Source organism: Tyto alba, unplaced genomic scaffold (genome assembly GCF_018691265.1).
Source record: "Tyto alba isolate M040663 unplaced genomic scaffold, T.alba_DEE_v4.0 Super-Scaffold_41, whole genome shotgun sequence".
Lineage (NCBI taxonomy): Eukaryota > Metazoa > Chordata > Aves > Strigiformes > Tytonidae > Tyto > Tyto alba.
In genome coordinates, this window is record NW_024881317.1 from 4,920,430 (window position 1) to 4,942,914 (window position 22,485).

At 38.7% G+C, this 22,485-nt stretch overlaps 1 protein-coding gene across 1 annotated transcript in view; it reads left to right on the forward strand.

Moving 5' to 3' along the window:
* The window catches only part of LOC104368995 (protein FAM169B), a 41,326-nt gene extending 22,049 nt beyond the window's left edge, over positions 1-19,277 (forward strand). Inside the window, 7 exon segments of the mRNA XM_042803743.1 lie at positions 1,424-1,509; positions 3,104-3,278; positions 11,522-11,704; positions 14,075-14,203; positions 17,818-17,894; positions 18,907-19,062; positions 19,065-19,277. Of these exon segments, the coding sequence (XP_042659677.1) occupies positions 1,424-1,509; positions 3,104-3,278; positions 11,522-11,704; positions 14,075-14,203; positions 17,818-17,894; positions 18,907-19,062; positions 19,065-19,184 (926 nt within the window). The 3' untranslated portion in view covers positions 19,185-19,277.
* The last annotated feature ends 3,208 nt before the right edge of the window (positions 19,278-22,485 follow it).

The following is a 22,485-nucleotide window of genomic DNA, read 5'->3' on the forward strand; positions in this document are numbered from 1 at the left end:
TTAAAGCCAATGGGAGCTGGTAGAGGCGGAAGCAAAAAGGGCAACCTAACCTGTGCACATCAGTGACATTTTTATAACCTGAGGCTAAAACTGGTAAATGCTGAATCGTGTTAAAGCCATTTCACTTCCTTGTGTGTGAATTTGTCTCTAACTCAGATGGTTTTTAACTTTCTTATGTCTGTCCCGAGTTGTGTGGTGTAGAAAACCAGTAGACAGTGCAGTCTTGGGACTCAAGAAGTGTGAACTCCATGCTGTTCTTTGCAACATACTTCCTGTATTATTTTATAAGTTGTCTAAAAATGGGGATGCTAGATGCCCGATTTGAAGATAGTAAAGATACTGGTGTTCTGGAGCAAACCTGAAATTGTGGCCATGTACTTTCTTTAGGTGGATGTCACCACTGTATGGATAATAGAAGTTCTTTTTGCTGAAATATTTGCTGCTTGATGTGTGGGTGGTCATAAATGATCAAATTTCTGTGTTTATTCTAAAGCCTAATCTAAACCCTTAAAATCTAATCTATATCCTTTGAAATGACCCTACGTTAAAACTTTTATTTCTGAACAGGGTTTGGCAGATATTTCAGTGTCACTGTTGCTGCTTCAGCCTTTCTCTTGTAAATCTAATGGCAGGCAATGAATTATGTAGATGAACATGTAGGAGTAGGGTTTAAATACTTGTTTCTGCATATGTGAAAAATTCAGGAATGATGGGAAGAAGTGGGGTGCAAGTTTTGCATAGCACCTACAGAAGGACTTGACTTATATGTAGGTTGGTCATACACTTTGACCTGAAGCAAAAATGTATCTTACTGATGTGTTCAAATTTCTTTCCTTTGTTGATAGAAACCTCTGTATGTATTTGATCTTCGGTGAATATCTGTCCCTGCAGAGATTTAGGCGTTTGTATTCTAAAGGTACAGATATATAGAAATTCAGTCACATAGGCAGCTGAAAAGCTGTTCAATACAGTGGATATGAAAACTTTTGAGTTTGACTTAGGTTGGGTGCAAATATAGGAATGTATGCATCTGGACAGGGGAAAGTCTGAAAGAAACTTCAAAAATGTAACCTTCAGCTAGGTCGCTCTTTCTGTCCCAAATGCCAGTCAAACTTACAGTGCTTCTGAACTAATATTATTCAGAAAGTGCTTTATTCATAAGGCACACAGGTTGTCACACCAAAGTCAGATCAATTCCTGAGAAAAATTACCTTCACCTGATGCCTCGTGCAGTACTGAAGATTGGACATCGAGGGATGTGGAGGTGAAATTGAAATACAGTTGTTGTCCTGCTGTCTCACAGCAGATCAAACTGGAGTCAGGTGGAGGGAGAAGCAGATCTGAGGCTGATTGTGGAAAGGTGCAGAACTAACTTTGTATTTATTTGCAGGTAATGTGTTCCCCTGTCTTTTTCTTTTTGTAGTTTTGGCAATTTATTTGAACCAGTGTTGGTGGCCTGTTGAAGAGGTAGTAAAGACAGCTGATCCTTCTAGAGATGGGCTGATTTCGGTAAGGATGCTATTTTAAACAGTTGCCTTTACTGTGGAACTTCCTGGCTAGAACAATCGTATGTAACTGTCTCTGGTCTCCTATATCTCTTGCTTTACAACCTGTGAGATCTGGGCTATGTGGCTCACCAAGTACTTCACATGTCTCCCATTGCACAGTGACACAGACATTAACCCTCACTAAACAATTTTGTGCATGTGGTTTATGATTCATCTGTGGGATTTATTTTCTTTTGTTTTTAGTTTACCCTCAATGCCTACTAAAGGAATAATCAGATAAACCAAATTACTACATTAGCAATAACTTCACATTAGTGCTGCTTGACTGACTGGCTGATGGTGGGTGCTACTACCCTTTGGAACAATGTCTCATCTAGCTAGTTATAATTTTTTTTTTTGCCTTGGATAATGTTTATATTGTGTTCATTTTATTAAATTGTTATTTAATAGTTTCTATTCCTGTAATTCTTTTTCAAATAAGCTATTTTAGTAGGATACAACTGCTTTTTTGTAATTTGAGAGATTTGGGTAGCCTGTAGTCTCTTTTCAACTAAGAAGTCAGATGCCTACTGCATGTGAGCTTTGTGTTGCCATGAGGCTATTTAAGTCAGTTGTTTCCTACCCAGCCCTCTGCATCTAGTTTTGGTTCTTAATGATTCTGTTCCTTTATCATCTTTCCCTAATATCTGCCATACATAGAGTTTAATTATTCACTGAATTAAGTAGGCTTTTTGTGGGTAACTGAACTGGAGGGATTTTAAGATACAAATCCTTGCAAGATAGAACTTGGAGCAGAAACACAGGCCTTCAGGCTTTCAAGCATCTGCTGTATCAACAGAGAATGAAAAAAATACCTGAAAATAGAAAACTTGCCCCTTCTAGCTCATTGCTAAGAGGTAAGTTGTCATTATATGTGGAAACTATCTTTTTCAGCATTCACATAAAGCTTGTTGGCACCACTTTTTACATTGATGACTAATATGATCTTGTTCCTTTATATTCCTCCATCTCTCTATCCCGTTGGTTGTCTAGTAAGAAGCATGACATAAAAACTAATTGTTCATGTTGCACCTAGATTATAAGATGTGTGGGATAACCTGTATTTATTTTCTGTTTTGTATAGCATCTACCTCAATAGGGTCCTGGCCCACTAAAGTTCTTTGATGGGCAAAACTGATCATAGGGGAGAGGTGACCAGGATAACACAGGGAATCCTGTCTTTATTTCACTTTTGGTTAGGATTAGACTGCTTTGATCCTGGTTCCAAATCTGTGACTAGTTTGCCGTGAGTACAATCAAGATACTTCTTCTCCTGCTGCTTTAGAATTCCTCTATGTGACAACAGGGAGATATGTCAAGCTTTATAAATTGCTATTAAATTATTCAATGATCTCTGGATAGAGTGTGGAACACTGGGAAAAACTCTTTTTGTTATTCTCTCTGAACCAATTCATGAGGTATTTTCCCTAAATTAAGTGTACATGTTTCCTGACTTGTTCCTTCCCAGCCTCTTTTAATTTTGAAGCATTTTATGAAACACAAAATACTATTATCTGCTTAATTTTTCTTTGGTGTGTTTTTGTTTGTTCTCTAAGGTCCAGACATTTGGAGAAAGGATTGTCCTCTTTGTTCTGAACTACATTATTTTTGGAATGCTGGAAGAGAGTTTAGCTAATGATGCATTCTTTCTACCTCACTCTGCCACTGAGTATGCCAAGATACTCTGGAGAAATGGCGAGGCTGTTGCTTTTTATTCGGTCAAGATGAAAGGTAAGGTCATTTTAGAGACACATTTCCATTGGTTCCTAATAGCTAAAAATGTAATCCTTTTGTTTATCTTTCAGTGTAAATAATCCTGGCTCTCATTTACATTTTTATATCAAATCTCTCTCAGAATGAATCTGGGGAACAAACCTTCCCCGAATTTGGAAGCCTTCCATATTACTTTCATTTAAACATGATGGCTCCAAACTATTCTCAGTTACACTTAGTGATTTGAGGTACTGGCTTCCTCCAATAAAATATGCTTTAATGCAGCCAAGTAGAAGGTCGTATATCTAGGAACAAAGAATTCAGGGCCTACCCACAGAATGGATGACTGCATCCTGGAAGAATGATATCTGAAAAAAGGAGTACAGTTCACAGTGGAAAACCAGTCAGGAGTGGCTGGTGGCAAGAAGTGGCAGTATCCTTGGATCCGTAGGGAGCAGTGGCTGGGTTGTGTAGAGGAAAGTACATGCACTGGATCAGTCCTGGAATGCTTTGACCAGTTGTGGTACTCCCAGTTTAAAGAATGATGATTAATTGATTAACTAGCATAGAAAACAACCAAAATGTATTTTGATTCTTTAGGGAAGCTTGCTCCAATATAAGCTTTTGTGAATGTCTTTTATTAAATAGAGAGTTTGTATTAATGCAGGTACATTGCTATTAACCTGTCTAGAGTGGAAAAGGCTTCATTAGAAAATCTCCAGATACGCAGTTCAGTATGCACCTCCATGTAGGAGCTGCTTACCAGTCTGTGTTTAAGATTCATGGGTGTCATCTTGATACCAGCAGCTTAAACACAGAGAAGTTGGTATCTTTGGAAGTAAATGTATTGTTCAAGTCAGCAGTCAGTAGCCATCTGTCCAAACAGGGAGAATAAGAAACAGTTTGAGAGCTGCACAGGTATGGGTTGCTTCGGATTCCAGAGGACAGTCTGAAGATGCCTTCTCTGATAGAGTCTCAAGGATCAGCAACAACAAGAGACGTTCTTCTCTTCTGCTGACTTGGGATGTGCAAAATCCTTATTCACACTGAGGTGTAGCTTGTATACCACTGTGCTGGTACAGTGCTACTGTACTGTCAGTGATGAATCAAGTCTCAGCCTGTGATAAAGGAATCTTGTATATACCTGTGAATATGCGGATGAACTGGTTTGTAATTGGCAAACATTTGAATTGCCATAGTACGTTTTACTTTAAGTCCATAAATATTTCTGAGCAAAGCTTTTGGAAAGAAACATTTGTATGTGCTGTAATGATTCATGCTTCAGTAAAATAAATTTGCACAGTAGTCTGTTATGGGTGGAGTATTAGCCAAGTTGAAACTGTTTCTGAGTAAGTTGAGAGTCACAGTTTGGTTTTAAACCAGGTCCACATAAAATACAAACTCTTCAAGTCCAGCTCTGTCAGCATCTGTCTTTTGTTGCCAGTGGTTTTCTTCTCTGGGCAGCTATATTTGTTAATTTTTGGCCTGTGTCACAAATTACTGCAGTCTTTTGCCAAAGCCTTTTCGGGAAGCTTGAAACTGTTTGTTTTTGCCTCTTTCCTATTTGCTGTATGCATTTAGAAAATAATTCCTCTTTCTGAAGTTCTGTGATTTCAATTTCATACCAGCCATGCTTTGGCTGATTTTATTCTCTCTACTTTCTAGAAGAGCCATGGATTTATTAGGCCCAAAACTGTGTTTTCACACGGTTGTTTTAGATTTATTTATTTATTTTATTATTATTATTAATTATTATGATATAAGTTCTTTTTCCTTTTACTATCCTGGTCAGAACATTTTGTAGGGGCAGCTTTAAGTCCAAGACTTTATATCGTGCTTGACCTCTGCTACAGCTTCTGGTCCTAGGGAAAAATTATTTCCCTCTGTGCCCACCATGTGATTCCCTCTATTTCCATGCTCTGCAATTACTTGGACATTCTTTATAGTTTTATTTTCTTCACTAGGTAATTGAGACTCTCATGCTGATGTTGTATTCAACTGTATTTCTCATCTGTGAATTTTCCATTATCTACAGTATGACAAAAAACATGCTTCAGTGGAGCTAAATAAGCCAGAACAGATCTGTGGAGCATGGCTATTTCAAACATAAGTCATCTGAGTGAATCATAGAAACGGTGACCAAGGAGGAGAGAGTCTGTTCTATCTTTGCTACAGATTTAGTGTGCCGTTACACAAACTAAATTTTCAATGGACTTCAGTGATTCCAATTAACTATCTTGGCAATACTGTAAAGTCATTTCCATTTGCCAGTTCCTAGGTGGCCTGTACAAAGTGAACTTGGTAATTTTGGTCCAGTTCCACATATCCATCCATCTTTTGAACACGCTTAACTGGATCTCTTTTGATAGTCTAGCTAAAGAGGGACAGATGGTCTTGAGCACCCGCCTTGCTCAGAGATGCAGTAATTGCAAGTCAAGGTTTTGAGGCAATTTGGCAACTACTGACACTGACCATCCTGCACCTGTTGTGTAGATAAACAGAAGACTCATTCTTCAAGGCTATCGCTTTTCGTGAGCATTAGACACCTTTATTAAAACAAAATTTATTCATGACTACACAGATCATCACCATAGTCTCTCTGGTATGTGCCTATTCCTGTCCAATGACAGGCATGCAGCATTTACCACTGGGTATACTAAAGATTGATGAGACGTACTAAGCCACTAATGAGGCTGATAAGACACTTTGTCACGTGCCAAGATAAATGTCTCCAATTTTATCTATGTCAGCAGCTTCCATATTAGACAGCTGAGGAGTTAGACCTCACTGAATGTAGCTACTTAAAAGTACAACAGGAAATGACAGTTCACTGTCCCTTTCTTTGCAGGCAGCAACCTGAAAATGAAATATTTTGCAGAAAGCCTTCATAGAGATACTTTGGTTTTGAGATCTGTTTTATATTCTTTTGAGTATTTCTTTAAGATTTTTTTCTTGGCATGCTCTAAATCTGTGTGAAAACCTCAAAAAGAATGTGTTTTGTGTAGTGATGTAGGATTAATGGCCATGGTTACTGACAGTATTTTTTGTGCAATGAGACCACGTAATCCCCTGAAAGTTTTTTGTTTACCGAGGACTAGTAATTACAGAAAATGAACTTTTACCACTTTCACATAAATGTCAGGAGAACGTAGAAGATTCATAATGCAAATAAATCAGTAAGGAAGTTGGAGGCTGCTAAGGGCTAGGAGTATCCTAGTCCCTTTAAGAATAAACCAGAGCAAACCCCCTTTTTTATACACAGCTTTTTTCCCTACTGTTATATATTACTGTTCCTATAACACATAGGACCTGCCCAGCTGTGGACCAAGCTGTCTCGCAATACAAAAACCAAAGGAGTCTGATTGTCAAAGCTTGTCCTTTCCCAAGGTTGCTGTGTCCCTTTTGTCAAACTTTGGTAGTAAAAGAGTGGAGAAAGATGGCATTCTCTGTGATGTGAGTCAAACCAGCCTTAACAAAATTGGGTCCTTTGAGAAAGCTGTAAAACATGCAGCTGAACCAGGAGTAAATGTATTGTTGGCTTCTCATTCATTCTTTGGAGATGCTCCACAAATCACAGTTTGGGAGCACCTGACTGCAAAAACTGTAAGCTGATATGAAGTAAGCAGCAAAGCAACCCTGGTCCAGTCTCTGCTTTTTCCTACTCCAGAGGCTTAGAGATGGTCTTTGGAAGTGGCTACCCAAGCTAAAATCCATTTCTCACCTTTCTCCATACAAGCTTTTGCAAATTTATTTAATACTTAAGTGGTCCAGGTGGTATTCTCTAGAAATAGAACCCTAAAAAGATAACAGGATTTTATTTTCACTGATTACATACATTTCTTTTCGAAAAAAATATTAAATCAGAATTGAAGTTAACCTGACAGATAATTAGCTGAAATCTTGTTGGATAATTGCTTTTGTCTCCCTCTGTTTTCTAGCAATAATATTTTTAATGTGCATTTCTGAGGCAGACTGAAGGTTCTGGCTGTAATAAAAATTAAATGACTACATACCAGTCAAGACATGAATTCATTTAATTTTATTGAAGCCAGAACCTTTGTTCCCCTTCTCACATACAAACTCACACAATGGGTTGACCTTGGGTTCTATTCAGCAGAAATATTCCCCACCCTTTACACAAGCACACAGCCTGCTTAAGGCCTGTCCAAACATGTGTGTGCCAAGCCAACTTGTTCAGCAGGGAAATAGTCAGTATGCACAACCTTGTTTTGTTTGGGTCTGTTGGATGTGGGGACTGGATTGTTGTTTTTTCTGGTTTGTGGCTCTTTGGGAATGCTAATGGCTGTCTGCTTTCCTGCCCTTGTAATATCTGTTTACCATTTTGCTGGCTCATAAGTTGGTCATTTGGCACTCGTGACCTAACCAAACAGATCAAAGGCTTTCAAAGGGCAGACTGTATGAATGCTTCCATCTCCATCGCCAATGCCCTTATTTTCCCTGTCTCCTCCCTCACCTCAAAACTTAGTCAGTTTGTGTGTTTCAACAGTGAAACAAACCTCTGAACCAAATGTGTGAGAGCCTAGTGGTCACCTCTGGGCCGCCATTAGCTTATGGTAACTTCTTTGCTATTGGATGGGAACTGGAGACAAAGTGGCCTTTGTTCCAAAGGTTGGTTGGTTTGTTTATTTTATTTCAAATGGCTGTGGGTTATGACTCTTCTAATATGTTTCCCAGGGACAAGGTGAAGAATGGCTTCATGGTTTCTTTATTTACAGTGCCTTTAGACATTACAAGATTTTTGTCGTCTTCTCAACACAAAATTAGGAGCACAGACATAAATCACTCAGCTCCTGGGACTGCTGCACAGCAGTCTCATCAGGATTTATAGGAGACAGACTATATGAGATAATAATAAATTTATAAGAACACTTGCAACATGCAGGAATTCATAAAGCTATTGACTTCATGAGGAAAAGTTTGTCCCTTTCTTAGAATGTATGGTGCAACACTGCTGGAATCCAACATCTCTGTTGGGCTGGCAACTAACAATGAAACTGGGGGTATACTCAGTTTTTTGGCTCATGAAAAAAGAGTAACTACCCATCATGTGTTACAAATATTGAAAGGTTATAAACACCACCACAAACCATCCAGCAATGTGCTTGAACATGTGTTTGAAGTTAAGCATGCACTTTGATTAAGCAGGAGTGGACCAAGCCTGGATGTGAATGGATTGGTTATGTAGCTACATGCTCTTGTTGTATGGCTGAGTATGTGTGATGTAGATTCTTGCTAAGTGAAGAGCTACAGCCTTGACAAATCAAGGTCTAGAATTAAATATAGTCATGTTTTGCTGAATTGGCATCCTAGAAAAGAGAGTAATCAAAGTCAGGCCTGGCAACTATCAGCAAAAGGTACTAGACACCAACTCAAGGAACAGACATAGACCTCAGTTTAAGTTAGCTATGGGGATGTGATAAAAGAAAAATGGATCTATTAAGTAAAAGTCTTATACTGGAATTTAGGAACAGCCATTCACTAGGAGATCTGTGATGCTGTGAAATATGTCTTAGTGAAATGATGGAGGTTCATGTCTCAAGACATTGAAAACTAGACTGAGTGTACACTAGTAAGTAGTAAGAAAGAAAACTGAGGAGGTCTTGATGAGATTTAAGTAACAAAGTAAGAAAATGTAATATTTTTCTGTTATATAGGCTTGAATATCCATTTCTATTTAAACTGCAATGTACCTGGATAGAAGCAGCATGAATTCTTCATAAATATTTTCTAAAAATTAAAATAAATCAGTGAGATGTTTCTGTGGTGACTTACGTAAGGAACTGAAGGAGTTAATGCCTCAAACGTTCATCTATGCAGAAAACTTTGGCAATCTGTGGCCCTTGTGATTAGTCTAAGGAATGCTGTCCAAGGAAGCACAGAGTGTATCAAAGGGTGCATGTCCCCACTCCTTTGAGGTTATATCACCAAACTCCTTAGATAAGCCTCAAAGGGGGGGAAATGCGGACTGAGTGAAACCATACGTTTGGGTTAAAAGATTGATAAGAGAGATAAATTAAGAGAGATAAATAACTGGCACCAGATGGACCTAAGCAAAAACTGAGAAAAGAATAAAGGTATGTGGGGGTGAGCACAACCACTGACTCAACTGGACAAGGGGGTTGGTGCAGCCCATTCCCCCAAGTGCATGTGCAGAACTCATGCTGCACCTTTTCCTTGTCTGTCATGGAAATGAGTTCATGGGATACCTGCCTCTTTTGGTCTAGTAAGCTAATCAGCTGATAAGATGAACTTAATAGGTGACAGAAAACATTGCTGTGTGTGCACCCACCACCCAAGATTATCAGACCTGAGACAATGCTGGAACCTGGGTTGGTGATCTGGATACTTTGACTTTCTTTCTCTCCTTTCCTTTTCTTTATTTTGTTTCTTACAGATTTACCAGTAAGAGACCATGTTACTTACTATCCTTTTCTAAGTTTAAGTTGTTTCTACTGCAAGTGAAACATTTTAATCCGTCATTTGGTGTCATTTCACCTTAATTTAACCCAAGAGGATCACAGAACCTTTATGACTCCCTGGGCTCCCAGTCTGGGTTGTAAACACTTTATCCTATACGTAGGTAGTCAGTGAACTGATGTTGGTCATTCATTTCAGGGATGAGTGCTTATGCTGTCAAGTAGTTTGAGGTTCTGTTTTTATGGTATTCTGCACTGAATGTAAGTTGTACAGTGAATTGCTAATGTACCTCCAGCAATAGGAGCCTAAGTTGTTTAGGGTGTACATTAAAATTTTGGACCCTGAATGTCTGTTCTTGATCAGCTTTCTCTTGACTCCAGTTTGAGTTTACCATACGTGATTGCAAAATAAATCCCTTGGTTCTTTTTTTTTTTTTGGACAGTTTTCACTAAGAACTGCATTTTAATAGTTTGGAGGCTTACATTTGAGTATGAATTGTCCACATGTAGACAGCATTATGTCATGTCCCCATGATTTCAAGTGACTGAATTAATGCATTTATTAGCAAGGATTGTCCTTGAATGAAAACCCTAGTTTAACACTGATAGTAGTAGTTCAAATGATGTTCTAGAAGCACATACATGTGTGATAAATTATCACTCAATAGAAATCAAGTGACTTACAAAGGAGGACTTACTCTACTTTCTTAAAATGCACCACTCAGTTTTTTATGGCTTTATACCCAAATGCCGTAATTAATGTCTATACTCATCTTCCTACAGAGGTGTGACTTTTGTGTGCTGCAGTGTAAGGTTGAACCTGAGCACCTGCCATGAGTTTAGCTATCGCTTGGATTCAACTCAGTGCTTTCTCAGACATGGTTCTTCCTCTTTGGGAAGTCATTTGCCTCCCTGTTATGTGCTGGCTTGTTGGGGCTGCCCAGGTTCTGCTCTGCTTTCTGGAGGTGGCGAGTGATGGACTTCCCTTCCTTTGGCCCAGAGTCACTGTGAATGTGAGCAGTTAGGGATCTGTTTCCAGTTTCAGGTAGAGCAACCCCAACACTTTTTGTATGGTTCTCTTACCAACAGAGGTTTGAAGATGACTCCTGGGTATGTGTTGACAGGTAGAAAGAGAGAAATATTCTTTTGTACAGTTGTCTGTGAAATTTACTGAACTAGGAGATCAAAGACTGAATATGCAGTAACCAGTAAAAGTCAGAAAGGAGGTATAAATGATGGAGCCAATCAGGTTTCATACATAAGAGTATTATCATACGATTTGGGAAGGCACAACAGCAATGTATGCAGAAACCAAGAGAGCCTCTCTTCTGTCCCTGCAGTTACTACGAAATTGTTACCTTAAACAATATTGGAGGTTTTCTCTGGAAGCCTTCTCTGCTGTCCAGCTGCATTAGGCAGTATGGACCTTCTGAGTGTTTAGATCATACTGCATTGTGTGGTTCAATGCATTTCAGAATATTTATGCCTCTTTGGCTGTAGCACAGTTATATCTTTTCAGTGAACTTTCATATGTACGTTGCCTGTGTACCTAGATGGTATGATTATGAAGAATTGGAGTCTGGAAAATACTGTGGTGAGACCTGTCAACTACATGTTAAGCAGGTCCTTTTAGTTTGATGGCACAAATCTTCTACCTGGGAAGTCTTTCACTGTCTATGCAAATGCACGTCAGTTGGGGTCATTCTCATAGCCTGTGGAAAGGTACCAGGGCAGTATTTGTGGCTAGAATCACACAGCAGTTAGTTAGTGATGCAATACCAATTTTGTTTTCAAATTCATGTATTTTTTACTATCTGCTTTCAGGTAGCTTATGTGATGGCGCAACCAGTCAATGTTACTTGCTGCCGGTTTTGGATACTATATTCGTCCGGAGAAAGTACAGAAGAGGTGGCCTAGGGATGAAAATGCTGCATGATTTCTGTCAGTCTTTCATGACGGAGGATGCCTTGGGGATCAGCTGCCCTATTTCTGCTGCCATGTATCAAGGTAAATTGTTTGATGTGGAAACGTTAGGTAAGGGTCATGTATAATGCATAAATTTCAATATGGTCATGGCAGGATTTTCTTAACTATAAAGAGTTCAGTGCACTTGTCTGAACTGAACTGTTGTTAGTGTGCAGCTGGTGAATTTTCTTGAAACATTTGGAATTTCCTGTAGAAAGGTAGGCCAGTATTTATGTAAGACAATGAGAAGCATAAAGCTCATAGTGCCTGTTTGACATTTTGCATCCTTATCTCACTCTCTCTTAGAAAATAGAACGATGTCATTGCCCTAGACAGTGACTTACCCATTTTATTTGACATCAGAGGGAAAAGAATCATAAGCTGTTGTCAAGCCTACACTGTGCACATAATGCTCTTGTAGATACTGCATTTGTAAGAAATTAGATTTAATAAGCCATATACCTAGGCTCTGCTCATTCATTCAGTCACATCAGTACTTGTTTCGTATCGACTGTCTTTGAACATTTTTCGCTTTTAAAAGATCACTAAGTAGCTGTATACCTTCTCTGTGTTCAGGTTGAAGTTCTGGTTTTGCTAGTAAAATTTAAAGAAATATCCGTGCTCAGATTATTTATAATACTGTTTTCTTTAGAAAGGCATTTTTTCCTAAAGTTGCTCCCTGTGTGGCATACAGTTTTTACTGTCATCTTTTGGGTGTTTCCTAATTCCTAGCCATTTCCTAATAAACATCAACAAAATGTTCTTCTTTCTTATGGACAGTATGTGCCATTGAATGTATACAAATGTACCCCAATGTATACAAACGTACCCCAGGAGTTTCTAAATTCAGGAAGGAATAGTATTGACAACATTATTTCTCTTTTTCCAATAACTTCCATTTTTCCTATGGCAGGCATCAATGGTTTAGACAGTATGGATCAGAAAGCTGCATTGTTTATGTGTTAACACTAGTGATATATTGCAAGGCTGTGCTTTCATCTTAATTAAGTTTAGAGCTTACAGTGAATAAATTTGACTTGTATCACGTTCTAATTAGGTTTTCTGGGTCTTACTGTTACAAAAATACTAATACTGTAAGTTAAGTTTTCTGTATATTGAAGTCCCTGCCTGTTTTTAATTTAAGTGGAACCACAATCTCATACTTTCACAAAAGAATGCAAACTTTAAATCTCTGTACTAAATGTGCACAGTTTTCACTAGCATGTTATTGAATGTGCTGTAGAGGCCTAAAAGGAAGTAAAAACCCATTTAGTAGACATCTCTATTTTTTTATATATGTTACTTTCAGTAGCTTTTATTGAAATGATTAATTTAGTTTGGATATCTTTGGATAAAATTAATGACAGTGATCTGCTCGTTACTGTAAGGCAACTGTTTACATACCAGAATTAGGGGTTTTGTTTTGACATCCCATTGTTAAACTCAACTGAATGTTGAAGATAAATTACCCGTTCTGTAGCATGAAGAACTACAATGGACAGAGGAGAGCATGAAAATAATTTTGTTGTTTACAGATTGCTGTTTCAGTACAGTTGATGGAACTGACAGAATGGTGGTTAAGGAAAGTTTAAAAATCCCCTTTAAATTTTTTGAACTGTTTGTCCTACAACATATGCCTCCTCTTGGCTCTGCAGACATCCTAAGGAAACCTCTAAAGAAGACAGATTTCAGTTTGATAAACAAAAGCAAACAGAAATTTGATTGTTTATCCAAATTGTATTAATGTTCAGTGTGTACTGACAGTGATAGGAATCTGTGGGAATATGGTTCTAAAGACTATCATACATCTGACACAAGTAACCCTGTTATTCTTCTGTTAGTTTTTCCTATTTCCTGTTTTCCACACCCAAAGAAGTAAATTAACTGCAGCAACAGAGTATAGGGGTAGCAGTAGTAAAATGAAGGGTGGTAGTGGCCCAAGAACAAACTGATACAAAGGTTTTGTTTATAAATCAAAATTAGAGTAGCATTCTTAATGGTTAAAGCTAGAAGATACTGAAACTTTCATTTCAAAGTACTGAAGGTGAAAAAAACTTGCACTGCTGTTTAAAACCTGCTGAGTGTCTGGAGATAGTTCCGTGATGCAGTGCCAGCAAAAGGTGGCTCAGTAAGTCATTTCAAGTCCTGTATTTTCTGTGATCACAAGGAAGTAATCTACACTGAAGCAGATCGACAGGATTCACTTGTGCCTGTTTAGGTCATTCCAAATAGACTTTTCCTAAAAGTCCGAGCTAAAAGCAAAGAAAAAAGGAAGATGAGAAGAGAGAAGAAAAGATTTCTGAAGGAACTAATGAAAGTAGGTCTGAGAGAATTTCTGAGATAGAATACACTCCCTCTTCCACTGTACTTTTCACTCATTCATACTTTTACTCCTTGGTTTCTCCTATTCAGTTTGCCAGAAATTCTTGCAGACTTATCCTGAGGAGCAGAAGCGACTGTGGGAGGTGGAAGCACCAGGAGATTGGAGCCAGCGAGTGAATATCTGGTTAAAAATTCAGATGGAGTCATCCCCTTCAGGAAGTGAGTTAAAATAAACAGTGTGAACTTGGCCATGTTAGTTATCTAAAGATAAAAAAGAAAATCAGGGGTTAGGTAGTGAAAACAGATAGGTGGTTTCTCTGTTGTTTGCACATTGAGAAACTACTGAATGTGCAGTCTGGTTCACTGGTCTTTTCCCAGTAAACAGGACAATTCTTAGAAATTATGAGGTAATGAGTTTGAACTACAGAGCATCTGAGAGATGCTGAACAAAGCACAATCTTGGCATAAAGTTTCTGTAACTGCCATTGCAGTGCACTTACAGCAGGGTAGAAGTTAGCCCCAAAAATTCCTGTTGCACAACACAATGTCTTGGTTATAGAGAGGGGTTTGTTTCTCTGAAATCATTACAAAGAAGAAATTTGTATGGCCAATGGGCAGTGTGTTTAATTACCTTCAGTTTGCTGCCAATACCACTCTTGGATGGAAACACAAACATTTTCATTATGGCTTTTGGAAGATTCAGAGTACTCTCCTACAGGGTAAATCCTTCTTGCTGAGAGCATTTTCTGCCTACTTCACAAAAGATAGCGACAGTAGGAAAACCTTTTGACAGTTCATATGGGTATCGTGTTGATGTAATCTGTTCAGCTGGCTTGGGGATCCAGACAGGCTCCTCTGCTGCGTGCACACAAGCTGTGATAAGCATTAGGTTCCAAAAGAAGGGCACACATTGCCTCTTTCTGGAAGTGCAGCAAGGAGTGCTGCAGAGCAAATTGCTCCCATGCCTTCCCACATCTATCCTGCTTTGTATTGGCTTGGGGACCTTTAGCTGAGACATTGCGTTTCATCTTGTCTGCAGTACCCCACAGGAGAGTTAAGTCAGAGTTTAGCCCTAGGCTGCGTTCCTCTGAAGCCATTATATTTATGTTCCTCATGCTTTAAACCAATAAAAACTGGTGTTGCTCTTTCCTTTAATCCATCTTGCTAAATTCAGTTTATTAATGGCAATTGAAGAGAACTGTGATCCAAACAGAAAGCAGATCCTGGAGCAAAGTATACTTTCTTTTTTCTTTCTTCTTTTTGCCATCTTCTACAAAAACAAACAAACAAAGAGAAACAACCCAAAACATGGGTAAATATAATTCCACCAGGGTGACTGTCAGTGAAAAAAACACGTGCGGCCTGGGAACTGTCTTGTCCAGTTCTGCATGTAAATGAGATGTCTCATATCTACAAAAAGAGGAAGGAGGGAAAGTATAAACCAGAAATGGGGAGAGAGTGGTTATATACATTTATATGGATTATGAATTGCAATGTGGGCTTTATAGTGGAAGGGAGCAGAAACAAGTGAATTTGACACTAAAATACATAATAAAACCCGGCATTTTAAATTATATTCTCCACTCTGTTGCATAGCTCACTGGGCATCACTTTCCTTTACACTGAATGTGCTGAAGAGGCTATATTTCTTCCATCTTCAGTGGAAAATCAGCCCACTATAAAAACAGTATTTAAAACAGTGTATAATACATTTATTATATCTATTTTACATATGGAATCTACTTGTGTGCTTCTTGTGCTTGTATTATCCCAGTACTGTACATATTACACATGCAGGGAAATATGAAGGGAGAGGACAGGACAGATAATGCCTGCTAAAACTAGAGGAGAGTTTCCCTGTTTTTGCTTAGTCCTAAAGGCAGCATTACTCTTTCATAGCTCTGTCTGATAGCTGGTGAGGAAATAACCAAAGAATTTTCCAGGGCTTCATGCTATCTGTTAATAGTAGATAAAGCAGAAACATTCTCTGAGTGCGGGAATCCTTTATCTTCTGACCTAGTGTGCTGCTTACCATAAACGTAAAGAGAAGCTTGTGTTTCCAGAGTTGTGGTATAGGGACACAGAGAGGAAAATGATGTGGTACAGAAGGGAAACCACTGGACTTCTATGCTTATGTGTTCCATATGCGCACAGTCATTTAGATATTCTGCAAGTTTGCAGATGACACCAAACAGTGGTGTGGTTGATAGGCCTGAGGGACAAGATGTCATCCAGAGGAACCTGGACAAGTGGGCCTGTGTGAACCTCGTGAGGTTCAACAAGGTCATGTGCAGGGTCCGGGTGTCAGTCAGTCTGGGGGATGAAGGAATTGAGAGCTGCACTGCCAAGGAGAACCTGGGGGGTATTGGTGAATGGAAATCTGGGCATGAGCCAGCAATGTGCACTCACAGCCCAGAAAGTCAACCATGCCCTGGGCTGCATCAAGAAAAGTGTGGCCAGCAGGTTGAGGGAGGGGATTCTCCCCCTCTGCTCTGGGGAGACCCCCCTGCAGTGCTGGGGCCAGCTCGGGGGCCCCCAACAGCAGAAGGACACGGAGCTGCTCGAGCGGGGCCAGAGGAGGCCACAAAGATGCTGGGGGGGCTGGAGCAGCTCCCCTGGAAGGCCAGGCTGAGAGAGCTGGGGGGGTTCAGCTGGGACAGAAGGCTCCGGGGAGACCTTCTATCTTTAGGGGATCACTTGGGAACATAGTGCTTCATTCCTCCTTACTTTGTTATGTAAAAAGCAAAACACAATGTAGTTCAATATTGTCAGCCCTAATCTGGATCTATGGCAACAACCATGAAAATAGACAAGTCTTATTCTGCTCTGATTTCTTAGATCCTCATCAACATTTGCAATGCTATGTTTAGGAAGAAAATTATTGAGAAGAAAAATTGAAAATTCTGCTCATATTACAATTTTTTTCCTCAGTACTACTACTGTAGTTGTAAGAATTCTGCAGTCATAGATATTCCAGAAAAGGTTTCTATAACCCTGAGGTCAGAATTTTAAATTTTGCAAGGTTATGTGGCTGCATCTAGTGGCAGTACAGTTAAACTGCAGCACTCTGTTTACTGCAACTGATACTTCAATTTGGGTGTGCACAGATACATAGACATACATACACACATATTTCTGTCTGTATGCACACATATATCTATAAAAATAAAGCACTTTAACATGTCACATGTAGCTTCAGTTGTTCATTCTGAATTCATTCTTATTGTTTGAAAAATTGAGACATTTATTTACATCAGATGTTCTCAGTAACAGAAATACAGTGACATTTCTCTTCTGGGGCTGATGGGAGGAACAGAAATTGTTTAACATGATTTGGTCCTAGTTGCTAAATCTACCAGGCAGTGACCTAAGCTGTTTTGAGGTAGTTTCGTAATATACATAAAGCATGCAAATGTGAAGCTAATGCAAAAAAAAAAAAAAAAAAAACCAGAACGAGCAGGGATTAAAATAAATTTCAAATGATTAGTTATAACATTTTATCTGAATTAGTCAGAGTATCTGCATTTTCTGAAGGGGAGAAAGGGATATAGGTTTTCTGGGTCTAAGAAGTAAATGGATTATCTATTTAGCAGAACTTTCAAGCTAGGAAAGACCCAGAGACTATTGTTTCTAATACAGTTGTTCACCTTAGTCTTTTGTGGTAGTATCTTTGGGCACCCTGGGTTGGTTAATTACCAAAAGCAAGGCAAGAGGGGTTGAAGGTAGCATTCAGGTGGATTCTTCTGGTGTGTCTTTTAAATTAAAGTTTCAGTGGAAGTCTGTTAACATTTTTTCCCTTTTAATCTCTTTCTGGGGAAAAACTATTCACCCAGAGACTGAAGTGGGCTCTCGTATGGAGCATGCTTAAACCAGTAAACCCAGACAATCAGATGTGGACCAGATGAATAAGGTATAGTGACTGATTTGCTATTTTATGACTTTATTTTTCATTGGTGACCTTTTCCCTTTTTAGTGAAGCAGTGAGGTTTAAATGTGAGACACTATCACAGACAGCCATAGGTGTTTTTTTCCTACTGACCTATAGGTTTATGTAGGTAATCATAGCTATATAATATGTATACATACACAGTTGATTCATAGAGCTAATTTATATAGCTATAGTAGTTTGAGGGGGTACAGAGTAAGGATGGTTTTCATTAAATGTTTTAGTTTGATCCTTACTGAGATAAGGGAACTATAACCAAGCTGGCATACAGCGAAGGTTTGCGTATGCAGTGACTTTCTGAACTGAACTGTGATTTTTTCCTGTGCCTGTACAGGGGCTTGAGTGTGACACCTTTAGAATGAGTAAGCCAAGCTCTTAATTCTTTTATCTAATTCTTTTATCTCACTACTGAGCTGCAGATCTGACTGTGCTTAGCTTTTTTCAGGATGGAGGCCTAAAACAGACTGAGAGGTTTGAATGAAGCTTAAACCTAGTTAGGGCTACATGTATCTGAAAAAACAATTCACAGTAATGAAGCTTTTTCAAGTAATAAAGAAAAAGGAGAGACGAGTGGAAGCAAAACAAAGAGCTGTAGGGGTTGTTTCCCCAGCACATTTTGGTTGCCACACAATTAAATCAGTTTGTTTTCTTCAGACATGGGTCTCCTGGGGGAGCTATGACAGCACTGGCCCCTGTGGTGCACGCTCTTGCATTATGTGCTGTGGTCATGGCTTCAGAGCCCACCCAGCCAGATCAAGGCTCCGTGTACTCCCAGTTTTCTTTATGCTGACACTTCCGGGAACTCAAGCAGAGCAGCAGGAATGAAGTGGTTCTATACAAACAATGCAGTTAAGTTTCTTGCCTTGCATGTTTATGGTGGCCTTGGTTGTCAGAGGTGTTTTGTATTAGGATCAAGTCACTGTTTATGTTGTTTGTGTATAATTTGGTGTTCCCTCTGTCTTGGTTCTAATTTCAGGGCGTTGAATACATTCCTGGTGTTGGGAAAGTGGCAGGAGATGCCACAGAAAAAAAAGATGACACAGAAGCAGCACGGACTCTAAGCTCACAGGGTCCTGAACAAGAGGACTTAGAGCAAGGTGCAGGCAATACTCAGCAGTGCAAAGGATTCAGAAAAAAAAAGCAGGCACCGGGGGCTTAGTTGGAGACAAGGCCACCAAACAATTTAGAATTATACCACAATTGCATTTTCAGAAATCAACAAAATCTCAGTATGGTTTTAAAAATTGTAATTGACTGTTCATAATTTGTAATGCTGGAGAGATTTCTTCAGGTAAGATATAATTTTTTTGCAAGACACATGTTTTCCATCTTGTGTTTTGTTTTAAATAAAGCTTTTGTTTGATAATTGTCCTTTTCTTCTTCATCTTACCAAGTAATTAAATAGTAGTTGAGTCTAGTCATTTCCCTGCTCTGAAAAGATTATATTGGATTGCATGAGATGTCCAAAAGGGAATAATTGGAGGGCTTGCAGATACTGATGTAAGAAGATATTTCTATGGAAACCACATCCTGCATTATGGAAGAGAGATACCACAACACACGTTGGTATCAGAATGACAGCTGTAACCTTCCTTTCAAAGTGAACAATTGATCTTGAATTGCTTTCATTTGAGCTTTTCTAGCAGAAAAATCTGCCTTAAACCCCGTGGTGAACAGGATGGCATACAAACTCCATTAATGGAGAAAAAGTTTGGTACAGAGAAGAAGAGTGAGCAAACTACAGGCGTTAAACTGCCTTTAAATTGAATAATAGCACTGTGATCATGCTGTGTGTAAGTTTGGGGTGTAGAATTTTGTGTAGAGTACATATTTTATTATTTTATATGTTTTATTTCCTGTAGGCTCTATCCTAATGTTTTGCATTTAATTACCTTGGATGTATAACATTTCACCAGATTACTCACGTTATGGCTTGATAAAGAAATTTAGTTCTTTCCCCACAAGCTGGTTCTGTATCAGAATTTTTTTTTAGTGGGGAACGTCTAAAGCTTGAATGCTGTATTAATGATTACAAGTGAAATTCTTAAGGACCAGATCTTTAATCTGGTGGCAGAGAAGGCTTTGCAAAGTGGTAGGCTCAGTGGTGAACAGCAGTAGGGTCTTGAACCTGAATAGATCTAGCAGCCTGTAATTCTTAAGTGGGTGCCTTGGAACAAGAAGTAGCTATTTCTTTCCAGAAACTAACCCAGCATTTCCAGGGAGACAGTTCTGTAGGCAGGCATTGGAGGTACGCTGTAGGGATGTATATTTTTCTGCCTGTACAGCATAATTGCTCACACATAGCCCTGTCACCCTGTTTTTGTTTAAGGTCGTGATTTAACATAGCGTTTATTCATGTATCCAAGTAACTCCTCCCCTGTTGAGGTGCTCAGTAAACCATATGCCTGAGACACATCAAAATCAGACCTTTATAGGCATCTCTTAAAAAAAAAAAATTAAAAACTGCTATAATTGGAACTTACAAGTTTCTGCCAAGAGAATTAAAACACTGAATTGTGTGCCAGCCTTAATCATGTTGCTATGGTTCTCTTGTCTCAAAGAGAATGAATTTAGGACTAACTTTATAGTTGATCTTCAGGTTGTTGATTCATCAAGTCACAAAGGGTGTGGTATAAAGACTGCTAGAAACTGTGTGTCCTCTGGTGCAGCAGTGTATATTCTTAATGTATGGTTAAATACATACCTTTTTTTTTTTTTTTTCTTTTTTAATACAATATTTGTGAAGAGTTGCAATACCAGTTGCTTGTAAGTATGATAGAAAATGATTATATATTTCCTCATGAAAGCTGATTCTGGAGTTGCGATAGCCTAGCAAACTAGTCTCATATCTAGTTTGCACGTAATAGCCTATATTATAATTGCCAGGGTAAGGTAAACTGGAGTTGTTCCAGCAAGTGGGAACTATTAAGAAGTTTAATCTGATTTAAGTCTTTCAACAAAATTTTATCCAAGAAGGCCTCAGTAAACTGCATGAATTTGTAGTAGAATAAAGAAGATGGATAAGGTACTGTGTATGGAATGAGCAGACAGCTCATTCGATTAAATTCATTCGTTATCTGGGGACACTTTGAGTCAGAGGAGACACCAGCAGTTTTTCAATATCCCCAAACAGAATTTCTGTTTCACACCTCTATTATCCAGTGATCCACTGGCTGCATTAACAGCCACATTACTGGCTCTTCTCACAGAAAAGTTGCCTCTTTCCTTTGTGTAAGAATCATCTTCCTTGGTTGTGTTTAGCTTTTTGTTTTCTGAGTAATGATTTTTCATCAAAAATGCTCACAATGGCAACTGGTCATATTATAGAAGTAAGTGAAGGTGCATTTGATGTTGGCAGATGGCTTGGTACTTTCTAATCAAAGAAAGTGATCACGTCATCCTTCTAATCAAAACTTGTGGCAATTAGGGATGTTTTACATTCAGTTCATCTGCCCTGCCTGGCACATGAAACACAATGAGCAGAAACAGTAGAATAAGAGGATACAGACATTTGCCCGTTTTCTATATCCAGTAAAGAACCAGAGCCAGGAATTCTGAGGTCCTGCTTAACAGCACTAAACTCATGGGCTACAGGTTGCAGGAAGACACAGGCTTGCTCCATAGTGTTTGAGAAATGCTGACTTACAGAACAATTAGTCTGAATATTGATTTTCCTTCTTTATTTTTTGTGGGGTTTTTTGTTTGCTTGTTTGGGGTTTTTCTGTTGTTTTGTGTTGTTATCTTAGTCCTTTAAGGTATCTGATTAATTTAGAAACTTGGCCCTGCAACTCTTGGCAGTCTGAAGTGCTTCTCAGTGAGATCACAAGAATCCTAAAGAGGGTCTGAAGCAGAAACAAATCCAATATCTTCACTGTCTTAATAGAACATAATAGGAAAACAAACAAACAAACAAACAAACAACAAAACAACAAAAACCAACCCAACCCCAACAGCACAAACATTTTTTTCTCACAATGAAAGTTCTTTATTTAAAAGAAATCTGCATTTACTCAAGGGTAGGATAGTTTCAGAGTGCTGGAAAAGTTGGCAAAGGCTTGAAAGAGCATTCCAGTTTTTTTGGAGTTGCGTTTTCAAAACCTTGGGTTTAATCTCTTTCTGAATCTACACTCTGGTGGTTGTGGCTTGACACGATGGTATTTCTGCTTAGGAGACAAGGAGGTAAGTGTGTGTGCATGAGAGAGGTGGCAGGCCTGCCGAAAGGAAATTTGTACCTATTGTTCTTACAAGCATAGACACTTAAGTCTGGCCTACAAGTAAGATGTTAGACATCAACATTAGCATTAGTGTCTGGGTGGGTGTGTGCCAACTAAATAAAGTATTTGAATCACTCTCAAAAGTAAACATATGGATTTTAAGGCTAGAAATTTAATTACATTAATCTGTCATGATGTTTCATATAATGTAAGCCAATTTCATGCATGGTTGCTATATCAAAAATCATTGGTTTTGGTTAAAACAACCCATTTTTTAGAAAGACTGTTTTGATTTGACAGTTTTGATTTTGAAATCAAATGTTGGGCAGTGGGAAATCTGC